The 18,717-nt window shown below is 38.8% G+C and overlaps 1 protein-coding gene across 1 annotated transcript; it reads left to right on the forward strand.

The window, feature by feature from the left end:
- The first annotated feature begins 2,623 nt into the window (after nt 1–2,623).
- LOC147621177 (AT-hook motif nuclear-localized protein 10-like) lies at nt 2,624–10,320 on the forward strand. Its single transcript, XM_086823750.1, has 6 exons — nt 2,624–3,616; nt 3,979–4,043; nt 8,572–8,640; nt 8,762–8,893; nt 9,058–9,219; nt 9,315–10,320. Exons 1-6 carry the CDS (start codon nt 3,301–3,303, stop codon nt 9,513–9,515), a joined length of 945 nt encoding a protein of 314 aa, XP_086679876.1. The 5' UTR covers nt 2,624–3,300; the 3' UTR covers nt 9,516–10,320.
- Nucleotides 10,321–18,717: the final 8,397 nt, after the last annotated feature.

Genomic DNA, 18,717 nt, shown 5'->3' on the forward strand with positions numbered 1-18,717 from the left:
CACTTTGCTTGTATGAGGAATTTCGTCTTTGACTATTTGGGTTATATGATGGTAAATGCTGACACTTTGCTTGTATGAGGCATCACTAATCATCTTCTTAAATGAGTAACATGACCATTCATGAGTTTACATGGTGGTACCAATTGTCTTCTCAACAAATGAGTTTATTTAAGATTTTGAGTTTACCTTGTGGACCAACCGTCTTCTCAAATGAGTAACATGACCATTTATTTGATGATTATGAGTTTACATGGTGGTAAAAACCATTTACCAATAGTTTGGTACATTTTTTTTTAGTTTAAGCTAGTTTCACAATACATGACCTATCTTGAGATTCATTTGATTCTAAGAATAGTCAACTTTGGTATATTTGCACCATTTCCTTGTTGTCATTTCTAAGAGGTTAGGTTTAATATGTCATTCATTAGTCTCATGATAATGACTTGAATACGAATAAAACACACACATGCATGCACATGTATGCATGCACAGAGAGAGAGAGAGAGAGAGAGAGAGAGAGAGAGAGAGAGAGAGAGAGAGAGAGAGAGAGAGAGAGAGAGCACATCCACTTTCCAAGACTCGCTCATCGTCAAAACATTGTGTTTGAGAAAGAGAACATGCTTAGCAAAATAATGTGCTTAATTGTTATTACAACTTTGAACGTGAGAGCCTACTGTAACTTTTATTGTAAAAATGATAATATTAGAGATACATTTTTGATTTCTTCATGGCGGATGACATGTAAAAGGAATTCACATATATAACTAACATTCAAATGGTTCCTCTCTATTGATAATTATGTTAAGCGATCAACTTTACTTTGGGTTCAATGTATGAATAAACATATTTATTACTGCTATATAATCACACCTTGGTGTTTGCTTGTTTGGTACATGTACACGATGGGAAACATCTTTTCCTTCATTTCCATGAGCATGTTGAAAATTTAGTGGGAGCACTTGAAGAAAGCATCTATCCTTTTAAGGAAAGAAAAGAGAATATTGCAATTGTTTAATTAAAGTAAAAGCATACAAATTTGGTAAAAAATACTATAATGGAGGAGACCACTTTTTACAAATCTGTGCCTACCATAAATGAGAGATCGGGTCAACAAAAGGTAAGCCTTTGAGACTTGAAAGTGCCATAGGAGAATATGAGCCGAGGGCTAAAAATCAAATGAATGAAGCTGAAAGTGAATGGGAGTCAATAACCGAGACATCTATGCTACTTGAGGATCCAATCAACATTTGGCTAGATTTCCTAGTGGGCAAAAACAAACAATGATCAGTGTCAATGCTACTCAACAAAAACAAACAATGATCAGTGTCAATGCTACTCAACAAAAACAAACAATGATCAGTGTCAATATTATTTTGGGAAGAAGTTGGGTATAAATGCTTTTGTAAATTTTGAGCCTTAAGCCACTTTTAGTACTATTTGAAGGAAGTCGTAAATTATGTTATGAATAAGAGATATGTATAAGTAATCATAAACTAATTTGAAGGTAGTCTTAAATTACGCTATGAATAAGATATACGTATAAGCAATCATAAACTAATTTGAAGAATTAAAAGCAAAAGTTTATGGCACATCTCACCTTATGTATTTGAGATGAGACTTTCATATTATTGTCATATTATTTTGAAGGTTATAGTAATATCCATTTGGAAGTAGCTTTAGGAAACCACAACAATAGAACTCTTAATATGCACTCGGTTTTTGTATCACATTGAAATTATTACAACATATAGATTTTGTTAATTTTTCCTTTATTTCCAATAGTTGAGCTTGATGTCATTGTATGCTTGACATATCTTTATCATAATAGAAAAACTCAGAGTTGTCCTTAAGAAAAACAAGCCAACTTATGAACATGTTCTTGTAAAACATAGTTAAACACAATTGATGGTTATATCATGCAATTAGATAAGAAGATAAGAAGATACAATAAGGATTCTAAATCAAGTTTGAGCTGAACCACAATAAGTGTTAAGAACATGAAAATCTTGAATAATATCCACAAAAAATGGTGATGATGACACTTTGGAATTCACTATAAGAAAGTTAAAAATATCAAAAACAAAAACGAAAAAACTCCCTTAGGAGGCTAGCACATAGGCTTAGGGGGCCAATCACACCATATGCTTCCATTATCGCAAGGTCCATAGGCATGTATGATGTGTAAAGGGTCCTGTTGCTATTATGAGTGCAGCGACTAAGATTAACATAAAACCATGGCTTTTACTTTTGAAGAGATAACTATTGAATGCATGGGATCTCTCTTTTTGGAAGGATGAAGATGGGAGAATAAGCGTAAAGGGTTGTTTTCCTTTTGTCGTTCATTTCTGTTATCGAAAGGAGCAATTGTTGGTGCCATCCAAAAAGCTCATAACTCATCCATATCCATGCAAAGGCACATGCATTATTGATGAGTAACTTTGAAAAGTCCACCAAATAAAATAAAGTCCACCAAATAAAATAAAGCCATTTTTACTTGTTATGAAATAATTATAACTACATTAACAAAAATCCAATTGAGATAAAAGCCAATCTCATGAAATTATAAGTTATATAACTATGGTAGCAAAAATCATAGTGTTTGGATAAGAACGAGGGCAGGGATCTAGTCAAGGAAGATTAAACTAAATTACAAGGCATCGCATGAATGGATTGCCATGAATGCATGCATGCATGCAGAGCACAATATGAAGGTTTCTAACGGGCGGGCAATGGCGAGATTCAAATTTACAGGGACCGGTTTTGGTCTCCCGCCAACTAACACGTTCTGCTCCTCAGCTAAACCGCCATTTCGACAATAATTGGCTATGGCACCCTAGCAGTCAGTCGCGATTATGGTAAGCTTCCCAACATCGCCCACATCGCGTTTTGGCCTTGTTACTCTGAATTGTGAAGTGGGTTCTTCTTCAATTATCTTTTGCGCCTGTTTGTAGTAAGACCCCTCCTCGCTCACATCTGAGATATCTTTAGTTTGAAGCTACAGCAACACAGTAGACTTTTTGTAGTTCTTCTCTTTTCAGAAAATGATTGAGCAACACAGGCCCTTTCCAAGCGCCATGGTGGTGGTCAGTCGAGAAATCGCTTGTGTGGTTGACACTCATGGATAACATGAGATTCAAGGGCTCTCGTCGCTCAGTGGAGAAAGCAGAAAGCATGAAAAGCACCCATGGCGGGGATCATGTCCCCTCCGCACTCTTTTAGTCAAAAAGGGCTTGCTGCTCATCAAGGAGGAAGCTCCCTGGTCATTCCTGCACCTCCCTTGGGCCTCCTGCCCCAGCACCCATGCGACCCACATCCGCCATGGCTGCCCATACTACAGGCCAGCCCCCATATGAATTGGGCTCTGGCACTCAAGCTATTCTGCCTACCATCCCTGGGAGCACGCACATGGGTATCAATATGGATGTTATGGAACCAGTCAAGAGAAAAAGAGGAAGGCCGCGTAAATACGTCCCTGATGGAAGCATGGCATTAGCTCTGGCTTCACGCTCTACTGCAGCTGCATCCGGACCTGCCTGCCCATCACAAAAGAGGGGTCGAGCTCCTCCGCCTGGCTTGGGGAGGAAGCAGCAACTTGCAGCTTTAGGTAAGAAACTCTGCTCTACCACCCTATAAATCTTGAAAGGCCAGGTTTTGTTTGGCCGATCTTGATCTCTCATGGGCTTGCAAAATTTGGCTACATCAAGCAGAAACGCAGTATATCTGGGCACCCTTACAAGTGGAGTTCTGCTTAACAACAGCAATGCATAATCTTTAAGCTGGGTGCTCAATTAAGTCAAGTGCATTTGTACAAGTAGAAAACCATAGATCTAATCAGATCAAGTGCTCTCAAAACATCAAAGCAAATGCAAGGGCAATTAATGTCTGGACAACGGCCATGCTACTACGAGTATCGGAGGAGTGACTGTGTGGTTCAGTTTTGTGCTATGCTTGAACATTTATTTTGAATATTATGTGAAGTATTAAGAGAAATGCATGTAAAATTTGTGGACGGAGCCAATGAGGTAATAGCTCAAGTGGTGAAGGTGTTTGCCTTGGACCAAGAGGTCCTAGGTTCAAAATCCCCTTTGGTGCTTTCTCGGTGGCATCTACGGACGGTGAAATTTGGTAACTATGGGAGGATCTTGGGCCAAAGGCCAAAGGCCAATTGAAAAAAAAAAAGTGTTGTGACCAACTCCAATTTCGTGTTCCAAGAAACCACACCTCAGGTGATAAAGCGGAGGGAGAGTGTTGGGATTGGAGGTGAAAAAGACAAAGAATTCACCACAAAACTTGCTGTGATGGATCATATTTTCAAGCTTTTGATTATCTTGTGAGAGTAAGTATTTGCATCCAACAATGGCTAGTTCGTTCAGTGCAGCATTTGTACAGAAGTAGCACCTTTTTTAGGATTATTTATCGTACGTTGTGACCCCACTGCGAGCCCTTAGTCTAGGGACAGTCAGGAACGAGCTACGTAGGTCAGTCTCTGAGCCTTAGAGGTCAGTCAGGTGTCAGTCCTCTTAACCCACTTGGAGAATGTATTAGCGACGCGACGAGTGCATATAGAAGCAGCCCTAGCATTAGGTCAAGCATTAGTAGGCATGTAGAAGTTTTTAGGTGTGTCCATGGGCTTATTTGGCTTGTCCAAGGGCTAAGGCTAGCCTTGGACAACCTTAGTGACCAGCCAATCAATATGGGGGTTGATCTATACCTAGTCGGCTAGCATTTGCTGCAAGCCGACAGCATGTTGGGTATAGTACTCTAGTTGCCTAGGTCATAAACAGGTTGGACAACATGATAATAAGCATTTTTCCTATGCGCAGTTGTTTATAGCATTTAATGCTATTTAGTTGGTATTTTTTGTCCATGCTGAATTGGCTGACAACCTTGTGCTGGTCGACCAGCAACAAAGGGACACATAAATACAGGCGCATCAATTCTCCTTCAATCATTCAAGTATTCAGCATAAAGTGCAAAAGTTAGACAAGATCCAATCGACTCCAGGCTATAAGGGAGCTCCTCTTCACATTCAGCTAGCATATGTGCAATCCTATAGCTATCTGGACTTGCATCAGTGGCCAAAAGAGTCTTCAAGAGAGCCTCAAACTAGGTGGATACTTAGTCGACGTGCGGTCTTCCGCGTTGGGCATTCATATCACTTGTACTCAGCATTGTACACCATTTGTCCAAAGAATAATATAAGTAAATACTCCTGCTTGTAGAGGGGGGGGGGGGAGCTTTCAGTGGGTATTGGGACCCAATACTGTGTCGTCTTCTACATTCTTATTCTCTTCTCTCTCTTTCTCTCTCTCTCTCTCTTTCTCTCTCTGTCTACACTCTAAAGTTGATGCTAGAGATTCTCACCACATAAAGGTATAAAGAAGGCCTTGTTGTGCGTTATCACGATCAAGCTTAGTGCATGTAACATTAAGTGCATTTAACTAAACTAATGGCTAATTATTCCAAAAACACCCTTTCTATTACATTGATATTAGAGCCTAGTCTTTTATCCATTGGCAAGAAGAAGCGGCAAACCTACTCCAGGACGATTAGGCTTTCTAGCCACATTATCACTTGGGGGGGGGGGATGTTAAATATTTATAATGATGAATGTGTGAATAAACAAATGCTAGATGGTTGTGTAAACTGGCCCGCCCTTGCTTAGTATTCTAGGTTTAAATAAAGCGGGTTTAGTGCGTGTGAACAGGTGCTAGTGCGTGGACTCCTTTGTGTGGGAACAACCTCTTAAGAGGATCTTATGTAACCAATGATGTATGTCGGTGACACCTATTAGGGATACGTGGCATTATAGTTTGTCATGTGGCATATGTGGTGTAACATATGTATGCACCTTGTAAAGGAGGTCTCTTCTCTAAAAGGACCATTATCATAATGATTAAGTATGCCTAATCTATTTTAGTTTATCTCGTGCTTGCCCTCTCTCAATCACTCTTGTTAACGCTTGCGATTAAAACCCAAGTTGAAAAAAAAAATTGACTAACCACTCTTCTAGCCACAAAGATGATTTTACTTAGAGAGAGCATCTTGAGATGAATATGTTGCAGAGTTGGTAGAGTTGAAGTGCTAGATGGCTGAAGCAAAGGTTAATGCTTGAAGATCTTGATGTACACAAGTTGTGGACAGTCAAGAGAAAAGTTCATATGGAGAAAGAAATGCTTTCTTCTCATATTGAAGATTTGGCATTAGGATCTCAAGAGTTAGCCATTATCTATTTGCTCGAGAGTGGTGATGTAATGAGAATGAAGAATAGGTATTTAAGAAGTCATCGCGCGATCGGCAATTTGTGATGGAACCAATGGAGAGAATCAAATTGATTGGCCAGCTTGAAGAGTTTTAAGTTATGTCATCTTATCTCTGGCCTTGAAATCTATCCTAATCAGCTAACTTACTAGTTTTGTCTTAGTTTACAAAGACCTCCATGTCAATCAGGATTGATTTTTGCATCTCTTAGGGCAAGGAAAAGGTTGATTGTAATCTGTCCAAGGCCGGACAACTACCCAAAAGAGATGCACAAGATGTCAGAAAGAATATCAATAAGTTGGACCCACTCATATATCTATCATAGGAACTGCCTAAATTGCACATTCCAAAAGTACTAGTATAATCACTAACGAACCTAGTGAACGTCAAGGGAAAATACCTAGCACAACCTCACCATGCTAATAACGTTAAAAAGTTATCCATATGGATTAGTGTAATATTCTCGACAAAAGTCAAGAAATGCTTTCCTCATGAGTCAAAAGTCTCAAAAAACAGCTATCCACATGAAGCTACATTGAATTGCTAGCCTAAAGTTGAAGACTCTCTATTCGAAGATGATAGAATAAACCGTCCTTGAGATCTAGTGCACTACATCCAAAAAATGTGCTCGATTAAATATATGATCTAAGGTTACTGTTGGTAACTCAAAATAGGCAAGATCAATGATTGTACAGGAAATCAATAAGCAATAAGCAATAAGCAACTACAAGTAGCCACAAAATTTGGTCACTAGTACTTGGCTATGACACACACGAATTGCAATCGAAGCCTTGACGAAATTCCTTTGTCGAGGCTTCTCGATTGGCATCTATCTATACAGGACTAACCAATGTTATTCTTGGATGCACGAAGGAACTATCAACCATGACAACATTGTTGGCAAAAGTACTAATCACATGTGTTTTGTGTTTAGGAGATCTATGGGGTTGTTACAATAATATTGGTATGAGAGCGTGGGCTTTGATAAGAGAAAGGTGTTGATTTTTTTTTCCGAAGTTGTGTGGTTGTTTTACTAGTACTGGGGTGGCTCCTATCTCTCCAAAGGTGGTTGATGTAGTAGCCTTTTGGGAAGCGACTGTTAGAGCCTCCCACACCTCAGTTACTTGCATTCGAGCATGAACATGATCCCACTATGAGTCACTTAGAAGAGCAATGAGAAGTGGAGAAGGGTCAACAAGAAGCAATCCTTGCAAAATTAGCAGATCTTTATGCAAAATCAGTTGACTATGTTCTATCATTTTATTTACCCTCGTATTGTATTGTTCAAGCATCGACTAGCTCATGTTTGTACGGCTCCCATTATGAGTAGTAGCCATGGTTGAGCAGCTTGGGTGGCTAGCATTCCCGTATTCATAAGAGATGGTGGCCTAGGACACCAGATGGTTTAGAGACGGCTTAGATATGATTTAGCACACTACCAAACCGTTATCTCATGGAGTAGGTAGACTTTACTCTTGGGCACCCTGGGCTGACATTGCAAGGTCCGAACGGGATTTAAGATGAGCCCAGATAGCCGTGGGAGGTGGGGTTATTTTTTGGACCAAGTCTATACCAGAGACGGTGGCACCAACTGTGACCACGGACCTATGCGATCATGTCATGGCGACCTTGTGTATACAGGCCTATATAGATACATGACGAGCCTCATTTTTACACAATTGATCAGTCATCAATGTGAGGTTACTCCCTAGCTTCTACTAGCGCACAAGCGTGGGGCTTTGTTATCTATTGTGTATCACTTCAGTAATACATGTTCTGAGCCTGTTGATTCTCATAGGCAAATGCTGTCAGTACTGATTCTCCCATGCACCCTACCCTACTTTCGTCCCTTTATCAATAAGAGCTTGCAATGGTCTGAATCTACCATGTACATGGCCTCAGTAGCCATGGCATATGCATGTGACATTAGAAGATAAGATGAAGATGGTATAAGGTCCTCCTATTTCACAACCATAGCAATCACCTGGTGGTGATAGTTCGAGTTGCTCCACATTGACAGCGATGGGAAGACCGAGTAGTCTTGGAGCTGTTCGTCTAAGAGCTGCAATAGAGACTCCTCTCCACATCATGCTCATGAAAAGAGTGTAAACAGGCACCTCAGTCTTCGACCAACTGACTAGTTCGGTCGGTTGTTGCTTCCTTTTTTTGGGTTCTTTACCATGCACTCAAGTCTGACCTCAATTGCTGAGGGTTTTGGTTGGGAAGGTGGGTGGTAGATTGTGATAATTAAGCTCTGATTTTGGGATGGTTATTCAAGAAGCTCTTTTGTAAGGCATCTAAATCATGCAGCAATCTGTTGAGGAGGGCCTACTTGGCCAAGCTGTAAACAGAGATAGTTTTGTCAAGTATTATTATAGAGTATGCATGCACCCCAAGCCATGTACAATGAAAATGATTACAAGGATTCATTGGGAACCTATTATTTTCCATGTGGCTGTCAAATAAAGAGTGTTGGCTCTATTGTTTCTTGGTTTTACAGGATGTTGCCATGAAAGTTATGTCCTTTTCGCATAAAGGACCTCGAGCTGTATGTATTCTGTCCGCCAATGGTGCCATTTCAAATGTTACACTTCGGCAACCTTCGACTTCTGGAGGGACGGTAACATATGAGGTTGATTTCTATCCCCATCAAATTAAAAAAATCAGGGTTTCAACTTGATGCTGTGACCTTATCAAAACACATGTTTTCATGAATGTGGTGGAAAAGCATCAATCATGTATTTGTAGACACTGCAATGAGGTGTAAGTGGAATTTTAGTTTCCTTTTGTTGCCAGGGACGCTTTGAAATTCTCTCTTTGTCTGGTTCCTTTCTTCCAACTGAGAGTTCTGGTATAAGTAGTAGAACAGGTGGCCTTGGTGTATCTTTAGCAGGCCCAGATGGACGGGTTCTCGGAGGTGGAGTTGCGGGATCGCTAATGGCAGCAAGCCCAGTACAGGTGAAGAGCTTGTTTTTCCTGAAGCCTTCCCTTTCAAGGATTTGGTTTGCATTGTTCTTGCAGAGGCTCATGTGAAACCCCTCTTTTTCTTACAGGTGGTGGTGGGAAGTTTTATTTCCAGAGTGAAGAAGAGCCAGTTGAAGGCAGCCAATGTGGAGGGCCTTGCCAGTTTATCTCAATGTGGGAACCCAAATGCCACAATCCCACTTGTAGGACCACCGATGCATGAGACAGTAGTTGCACAGGCTGAGAGCCCCTCCACAACTAATACCAATGTGCATCAAACACAGTCATAACAGCATGTTAACATCATTCTACTCAACGCCTTGGCCAGCTTCCGAGGCTCTGCCAGATGTGAGGAGGAATACTGATACCAACATCTCCTTGTTGCCAGGTGGATGATAATTTGCAAGGTTATGTTTTCTTGCTGTTGTGGCTAACTGGCTAACTAACCAACCAAAGCACTTAAGGGGCTCAACAAAGTTGGCCCAACTTGTTCTCGAGGATTGTTCTTTTGTATCCTTGCAAGGGGTTTGGTCTCCATCACAGATCAAAAAAAGATTTGTTAGAGAGCTTGCAAACTATTGGTGGGGCGCATAGTCCCATTCCATTCTTACCACCTCTTTTCATAGACATGAATCAAGAGCTTCATTAAATATGCCCTTAATAGAGTAGCATGATTTAGAGTACTGTCTGATCATTCATCCCAAGCAATGCTATCAAGCATCTAACCGAAGTAGCGTCTTGATGTACTTGAAGTGTGTTATCAATAAGTAAAAGGGCATTTCCCAGAGACATGCATATAAGCCGCGCACTAGACTGGCAAAGACAGGCGCATCTAGGTTATGTCTATCAGCAGTGATTTATCACATCAATGCAAAATCATCTATGTGCCCCAAAAGGAAGGGGCTTAAACATCATGGCATCCATTTGCAGGATGTCAACCATCAAATATTTAGTAACCTACATATCATGAAACATTTGCCAAGGAGTCAGAAGTCCCTCAAGTAGGCTCATTCACTAGTTTTCCTCTTCATTTTTTAGTGCATCAGTTGGAACCTTTTCTACAAGGTTTTTGGAGGTATCTCGTGCCTGCCCTATTCTATATGCGGATTACGGCTGCATATCTAAGCTTCTCATCTGATCAAGTGATGTTGATGTTCATGCTCAAAACAATGTGTGTAATCATGCACAAGGATCTTTTCTGAAATTCCCATGAAAATAGAGCTTTTCTTCCAATCTCCTGGTGACGTTTTCCATTTGGTTTATGGAATTTCCCTCTACAGAGAAGCACATTTCTATTCAAGAGATGCAAGTTTTACTCAAAAATCCGAAATTGGAATATTTTGGCTTTTGGGCAAACCTGTGAATTTTTGATGTTTTTCTCCAAGAATTTCCCAAAATGCCACATCTTGATACTCCGACGTGTCATGGTGGGTACTGATCCTCTCAGACAGGCCTTGAAATGAAACACTTGCATATATAACTTAAAACTCAGATTCTCACACAGCCCAAGACAGGTACTACCAATATACCACCCAAGAAAACATGAGATTGGGTACAAAATCCTTTTTGCCTTCAAGGCTCGATCAAGATCATAATCCTTGGGAGTTTTTCCACTGTGCTCGGATATAATTGACCGCAGTAGATATCTAATTTCTCTATTTTGGGTACTTATATGTCTTAGTCTTTGATTTGTGTGTTGTGGTGCTCCATGTGATGTTGCCTCCCTTGTTTAGGAAGTCTTTGTTTCTTTTGACCAATAATATTTATTTATATTAACTGCTCAAAATTTGGCATGTATCACCCCCAAAGACTCAACTCCACTCTTTTTTTAACCCCATTCAAGATTTTACAAAGAAATTTCCATCTTTCATCTTCACACAAGAAATAAGACTGATCCCATGAGATCTGATACTCCAGCAATAAGCAAGTCTCTATTATGGCTTGAGTAGTGTAACTCCGGAGGGATTGTTTTTTTAACATATCCCCATGCTTTGACCAAACTTTGACAGTAGGTCTAGTGCCGGGTTCTCAATAAAGACAATAAATGTGTGATTCGTTTGTTTGTCTTTGTGGTACCATCTTTGAGTTTTATGACCAAATCTTGGAGGCCTTTTCTTCTCAATCCAACACCTCACCTACAACCAACAATCCATCATTAGGGAGAGAACTCTAGTATGCATGAAGCTTAGCTAAAATCAAGGAAACATTCAAGGCATATTTTTTTGCAGGTTTTGAATTAACAAATCCAATTCCAGAGATCTAAATTTTTTACGTTACATATAGACTAGCACATGCATACACATTTATATATCAGCTCAATATCTTGCAATCTTGTACATGTAGTCCTCAAAACACAATTTCATTCTTACTAGTCTATGTAAGATTCTTCCCTTCGATTTTTGAGGTGTGCAGGAGTAGGAACATCCCTTTTTGATCTTAAAATTATTTCCCTCTATGAAATAAAAGAAAGATCTTGTTTTACCCTGTTTTAGCCTAGAGATAGAAAATGTTTTAGAGAGAGGTTATTCAATTTTTAGATATTTTTGGATGGAAAAATATCTCTTCTTATTAAAATAAATTCTCCCGAAACAGAAGTTCAAAAAGATTTTCAGAAGGTGCATTAGAAATAAATTATCATCTGTTCAAAAGGCCTTATCCTAAGGGTCCAAATTTTCAAAAAAAATTAGATTAAGGTTCTGAGGAGCCAATTAGATTAATCCAAATGTAGGAAGGAGATAAATAGAAGAAATAAAGAAAATCTCCCAAAAAGTGAGCTAAACTGATCTAAAAATGATCGAAAGAAGAGTGTCAATGCCTTCACAAAGCCAAGTTACGAGCTAATCAGGTCAGGGATACAATGTATCCAAAGAAACGAACCAACAAGGGAAAGGGAATTAGACGTATCTACTCCAGTTCCAGAAGAGACGGAAGACAGATCTCGAGGAAACATGATGTCAAGAATGTTTGGAGGAAGATGCGTCGGATGAGTCCATCCATTCATTCCCTAGAGATGGATACGAGACACACACATGGAAGGAACTCTCAATTGCCAGAGAACTCGAAGACCTAGGCAGTCTCGCGACGGTTGTATTGTCCGTTTTTGTGCAAATGCCATTGGAAAAACTACTACGCAGTTTACCAACATTATGGGCAGACATAAAGAAATGGGTAGAGGGTGGACTACGGCCATCTGACACTACAGATAATGTTCTATCACCTCTGGTAGAAAGAATCTTAAAACACACAAGGGAAGGAACAACCAGAGTCGTCAAGATACTGGTTAATCAATTGGGGCGTTATTACAAAAGTGACGACACTAATGCTACGATCCCAATTCATCATAAACGAATATCAGGCACTAGCTATCCTAGATAGTGGGGCGTGGGTTAACATCATCACAAAACGATGTTAGAAAAACTGGGAAAAAGCCAATCTAAAAATAGTAGATCTTATCGTCGTTAAAATGACAGATGGAACATCTTTAAGGCCCATTGGAATTTTAGAGAATGTGAGACTCAAACTCTTTATGTTTTGCTACCATCATACATTTGTAGTAATGGACTTTCTGCGCAACCAGACTCATATGACATAATATTAGGGAGACCCTTCATGAGGGAATCTAAATTGGTGCACGATTGGGCATTAGACCATGTGTATGTTTGCAAGGATTTGCAAATCTAAAGATAGATCTGAGAACATGGAGAGCACACCCCATGGAATGGCAACTATTCGATAATGATTCGGTCACAACCGAGTGAACCATATCCGTATTACAAATATGACAGCCCATGGAAGGGCAACTATTCGATAATGATTCGGTCACTCGGTCACAACCGAGTGAACCATATCCGTATTACAAATATGACAGCCCACGGTGGAAATTTCAAAAGAGGAAGAGAAAACGAAAATGTATGCATCACTTCCTTCTCCGGATTTTAGTGAAAACTAGATGCGGGACACAAGTTCAAAGCATTGGTAAATGCCTTGTGACATTTGTGTTCTATTGCTCTTTCCAAAGGTGAATGCATTGAGTTCCCTCTTGTGGGTGTGGTAGCCCATAATAGCTGGTCCTGTTTTGGTCAATTTCATCGTATAAACACAATCATATTTCAATGAGTTTTGAATAAGTTATGTCCATTTTTTATTTTTGGGCCTAAGGACCAAACAAGACAATACTAGCACTAGCTTGTCTAGGCCCCCAACCCAAAACTTAAAATGGTTATGATTTGATAAAAAAATATCAAAATATGGTCATGTTTATACTCCAATCGACCGAAGCAGGCCAAAAAAGTCCACTAGCATGTCAAAACTATAAAATTTTACACTTTTCTAGAAAATAATATTCTTTATAAGAATATTTTAAAAAAGTTTATACTTCGTAATATCTTTGCATGTGAGTTGATATATCATTTTTACTTTGATTTTTTAGTGAGATTAACACACTATTAACATACACATATGCTGAATACAAAGGGATAAAATAGTCACCTTCCAAATACATTTCAATTGAGGGGGAGGGGGAGGGGGAGGGAAACTTGAGAAGCGCATCGCAAAATCTCACCAAAAATTATTCCAAAGAGAGAGAGAGAGAGAGAGAGAGAGAGAGAGAGAGAGAGAGAGAGAGAGAGAGAGAGAGAGAGAGAGAGAGAACTGTTGCACCTCTCAAACAAGTATAACATGTCCAATCAGGGAAAAACATGACAAAGAGTTCATCAACATCTCCTTGGTGTAGCCTTGCTAGAGGCATATTTGCAAACCACTCCAAGGAAATGGTGGACCCCTTGTGTAGGTTCTTTCATGCTCTACCTTTTTCTTAGATATCTCTTTAGAAGCATGAGAATCCTAAATCCTACCCAAACAAAAGGTCGATACAAAGATGTAGGACTTGTTGAATGGGGGAACCGAGGCCATTGCCACACATCAGAGGCCAAAATATGTCCTATTGAACTAGAGATGAAAAATAAACACTACAAAGTTGTGCATAAGTCTTCTTCTATAAAGAAGGGACCATGATCATGAAGGAGGAATACGTGTGTGTTTCCAGTCTTCTACAATAGCAGTCAGAAAAATCCAAGAACTTCTTATCCAACTTGACCAGTGAAAACATTAAACATGATTTTATAACAATAGATTTGTATACAATAATCATGTTACAAGTAAGTGGAGCCAGTGACTCCATTATTTGGAAACTTTTGGTGTAGACCATAAACCCAAAGATATTTTGAGAGAATAGATCCTGTTACTTGCATCCATCCAAACAGACAAAAGAAAGAGTTAGCTTGTGTGTGTCTTGCAGGTGTCATAGGATCTACCACGTGTTATACATGTCACCCAAAATATTTTATGATTTATGCGGTGATGGGATTTAGTCCCTTGATATGTATTAGGATTGTTACCCTAGTATCATCCCTAAGGAAAGGGATCAAATCCTATCTCCATCTATAAGTATAAAAGATAGTTGGCTTTCAGATAGTATCAAGACAATTGGCCTTATAGTAATCCCAATAACCTAGTAGATATTCAATCTATCTCCTATCATGTAAGTAGAAACTAGCATGGATTTGTTTCAAAATTTCATGTATCCTAGAACTCATAAACAAATGATTGTCATATTAGTACCCTAGTCTACAAAATACCCTAGAACTCATAAACAAATGATTGTCATATTAGTATCCTACTAGAAAAAATTCAGAAAAGAGACCATGAGGCATGCATTCCCACATCAGAGGTAGTATGAAGATCCAAAAATGTCGTGTTATGAGAATTCGTGGTGTTATAACCCATAAAAGCAATCATTCATGTAAAGCCGTATGAAAATAAAACATCAAAATGCCATTTAGATAGTATCACTGCAGTAAGCCATTATTAAACTATATTGCTAGACATAGTGTATCGGTTCCAGAAGTAAGTTATATGTAACCCTATATCCTCAATAATCACACAATATGTGTGAATAAGAAATTAGGGCATCCTATGTTAAGATTAGGATCCTGGTTCTACTCGTCAGCAAGGGTCAAGTGAAATTTTAATCTCATAATAGCCGTTAATTACTCGGCCGTAGGTGTAACCTATAGGAGGGAGAGAGCATCTCAACAGAGCAATCCCGATGAGTCACCATCATAAAAAATCCATAGTTATGCAAGACCAAAGGTAAAAGAGATTATTAAAAACTTATTTGTATTAAAAAATAGCCAGGGAATTGTATATCATTCCCAGTTAAGTGTAGCCCTATATCATCAATAATCCATCACTCCATGTGTGAGGGGGTTTAGGGCATCCATAACATCAAGATATGCCCATATTAGCAGAGTAGTTGTAGTGTTAATTATGCATAACAGTCAAAGTACATCATGCAAAACTGAAATAATTTCAAAAGAAACCAGAGAACACATTTTCATCATCCAAATATTAATCCGAAATAGGATACCCCAAGAGGTTTGTATCCTGTCATCCTTCAAAGGTTGATAACATGAATATTATGGTCAGAGCATACTATGGGCTTCCATCAAGTCCTTAACCCATTATCATATGCAGAGTTAGAAACACACAATAATATGAAAGCCATCGTGGGATTCCATAAATCAATAGCAAGTTACTCCTATCAGTTAACGGAGAGGAAGAAGAACTTCCTACTGCAAGCACAATAGACATGGTGTAAGAACACTAATACATGGGCTAAGTGAGTGTGGAAGCACTCACCATTTGCTACTTTTTATAGGTGGAGTCAAGATTATGCAACCGGTTATCGCCCATGAAAGCTCTTCATTGAGGTCGTTCCACTCCTCAGTGTATTAATCGCAACCAACCATAGCTGGTTAATGCCCAGAATGAATTTCATGTCAGCACCATTCCAATGCACAGAATGTTAATCCACAATTAGCCATGGCCAGTTAATGCTCAGAATGAATAAATGTCAGGCAGGCAGAAATCGCATGTAGGGTGTTAGAGATATAATTTAGGTAGTTTTACATGTGTGAATAATACCCTACTTTTAGGTGTTTGTGTGAAACCATACCCTACCCGTTCACACCAATAATAAGAGATTTACCCAAGATGAGAGAGAGAGAGAGAGAGAGAGAGAGAGAGAGAGAGAGAGAGAGAGAGAGAGAGAGAGAGAGAGAGAGAGTGTGTGTGTGTGTGTGTGTGTGTGTGAAAAGTAGAGAGATTATTCATGTGAGTTTTATGATAGATGAGGAGAGAGAGAGAGAGAGATAAAAAGTATCCATTTTCATGTGAGTTTTATAATAGATGAGAAGCATGTGTGTGTGTGTGTGCCCACCCATTCCCAAGCACCAATTGCCTTCTACCTGCCATGTAGGCAAGTTTTTTACAAATGATGGATACATTGTTGGGTGCTTTATCCAGCCCAATCACCATGAATTTGTCAAGTAACATTTTTACTGAGTGTAAAAAGTCAAGATTAATCCAAGATTCATCTTTTGACAGCCATTTCTTGGGGATCCATTTAATTTTTTCCATAAATAAGTGAGTCACAACATCTGCAATTGCATTAAGTTGTGAAGACTCCAGTTGGAGTTTAGTGGCAATGTTTGCCAGACAATCTAGTATAGCACTGGGCCTCTTCATCCTTTATGCATGCCAAGACATGTTGGTGGCAAGCTTTTGATGGGGTATGTTCCATCGGAATCTCGACACCCCTTAGAAGTGGTAGAATTTAAAATCAAAAGAAAGTTATTAGAGTATAAGATGTTCCATCGGAATCTCGACACCCCTTAGAAGTGGTAGAATTTAAAATCAAAAGAAAGTTATTAGAGTTTGAGATAAGGACTACCTTCAACTAACACGCAAAGCAAAATTGTTGTGAGCCCTGATCTCGTCCCAACAAAAGTAAAGCCACCTACTTGAAACCTATAAGCTCATTGAGCATAATGATAGTAAGGAGAGCTAGACTTCTAAGGTCAAGAATATCAAGCTAGAGGTTCCATATATCTCCCATTTTAAAGAGATATATACTACAGTTACAGTGTGTGTTTTCAGTCTTCTACAACAGCAGTCCAAATCCAAGAACCTTATCCAACTTGACCAGTGAAAACATTAAACATGATTATATGATAATAGATTTGTATACAATAATCATGTTACAAGTAAGTGAAGCCAGTGACTCCATTATTTGGTGTAGAGCATAAACCCAAAGATATTTTGAGAGAATAGATCATGTTACATGCATCCATCTAAACAGACAAACAAAGAGTTAGCTTGTGTGTGTCTTGCAGGTGTCATAGGATCTACCACGTGTTATACATGTCACCGAAAATATTTTATGATTTATGCGATGATGGGATCTAGTCCCTTGATATGTATGAGGATTGTTACCCGAGTATCATCCCTAAGTAAAGGGATCAAACCCTATCTCCATCTATAAGTATGGAAGACAATTGGCTTCCAGCTACTATCAAGCTACTATCAAGATAATTGGCCTTATAGTAATCCCAATAACCTAGTAGATATTCAATCTATCTCCTATCATGTAAGTAGAAACTAGCATATATTTGTTTCAAAATTTCGTGTATCTCAACAGAATACCCTAACTCGTAAACAAATGATTATCATATTAGTATCCTACTAGGAAAAATTCAAAAAAGATACCATGAGGCATGCATGCCCATCAGACGCAGTATTAAGATCAAAAAATGTCGTGTTATGAGCATTCGTGGTGTTATAACCCGTAAAAGCATCCATTTTGTCATACTAGAATAGGAACTATATCATCATCAACAGTATATGTAATCATTCATGTAAAGCCGTATGAAAATAGAACATCAAAATGCCATTTAGACAGTATCATTGCAGTAAGCCACTATTAAACCATATTGCCATACATCGAGGGACCAAACTAGATAACACTAGCACTAGCTTGTCTGGCCCCAACCCAAAACTTAAAATGGTTATGATTTGATAAAAGAATATCAAAATATGGTCATGTATACTCAAATCGACCGGAGCAGGCCAAAAAAGTCCACTAGCATGCCAAAACTGTAAGGTTTTGCGCTTTTGAAGAATATTTTAAAAAAAGTTTATACTTCGTAATATCTTTGCATGTGAGTTGATATATCATTTTTACTTTCAATTTTTAGTGAGATTAACACACTATTAACATACATATATGCTAAATATAAGGGATAAAATAGTCAACTTCCAAACACATTTTGATCGAGGGGAAGGGGGGAGGGAAACTTGAGAAGTGCATCGCAAAATCTCACAAAAAAATTATTCCAAAGAGAGAGAGAGAGAGAGAGAGAGAGAGAGAGAGAGAGAGAGAGAGAGAGAGAGAGAGAGAGAGAGAGAGATTTATATTGTATGACAAAGTTTAAAGAAGACACTATGAAAATGTAAAGAACCACCTTCTATGTTTTAAAAGACATACCTTAAAATTTTGATGCTAATAAAGTTGCCTTATGTATAAGAGTTCCTATTTTAAATTAAAAAGAACACTTTATGTCTATACATTATTTGTAAGTCTATACATTATTT

The sequence above is a fragment of the Cibotium barometz genome, chromosome 30 (assembly GCF_041138505.1).
Source record: "Cibotium barometz isolate CiBa-2024 chromosome 30, ASM4113850v1, whole genome shotgun sequence".
NCBI classification, from domain to species: domain Eukaryota; kingdom Viridiplantae; phylum Streptophyta; class Polypodiopsida; order Cyatheales; family Cibotiaceae; genus Cibotium; species Cibotium barometz.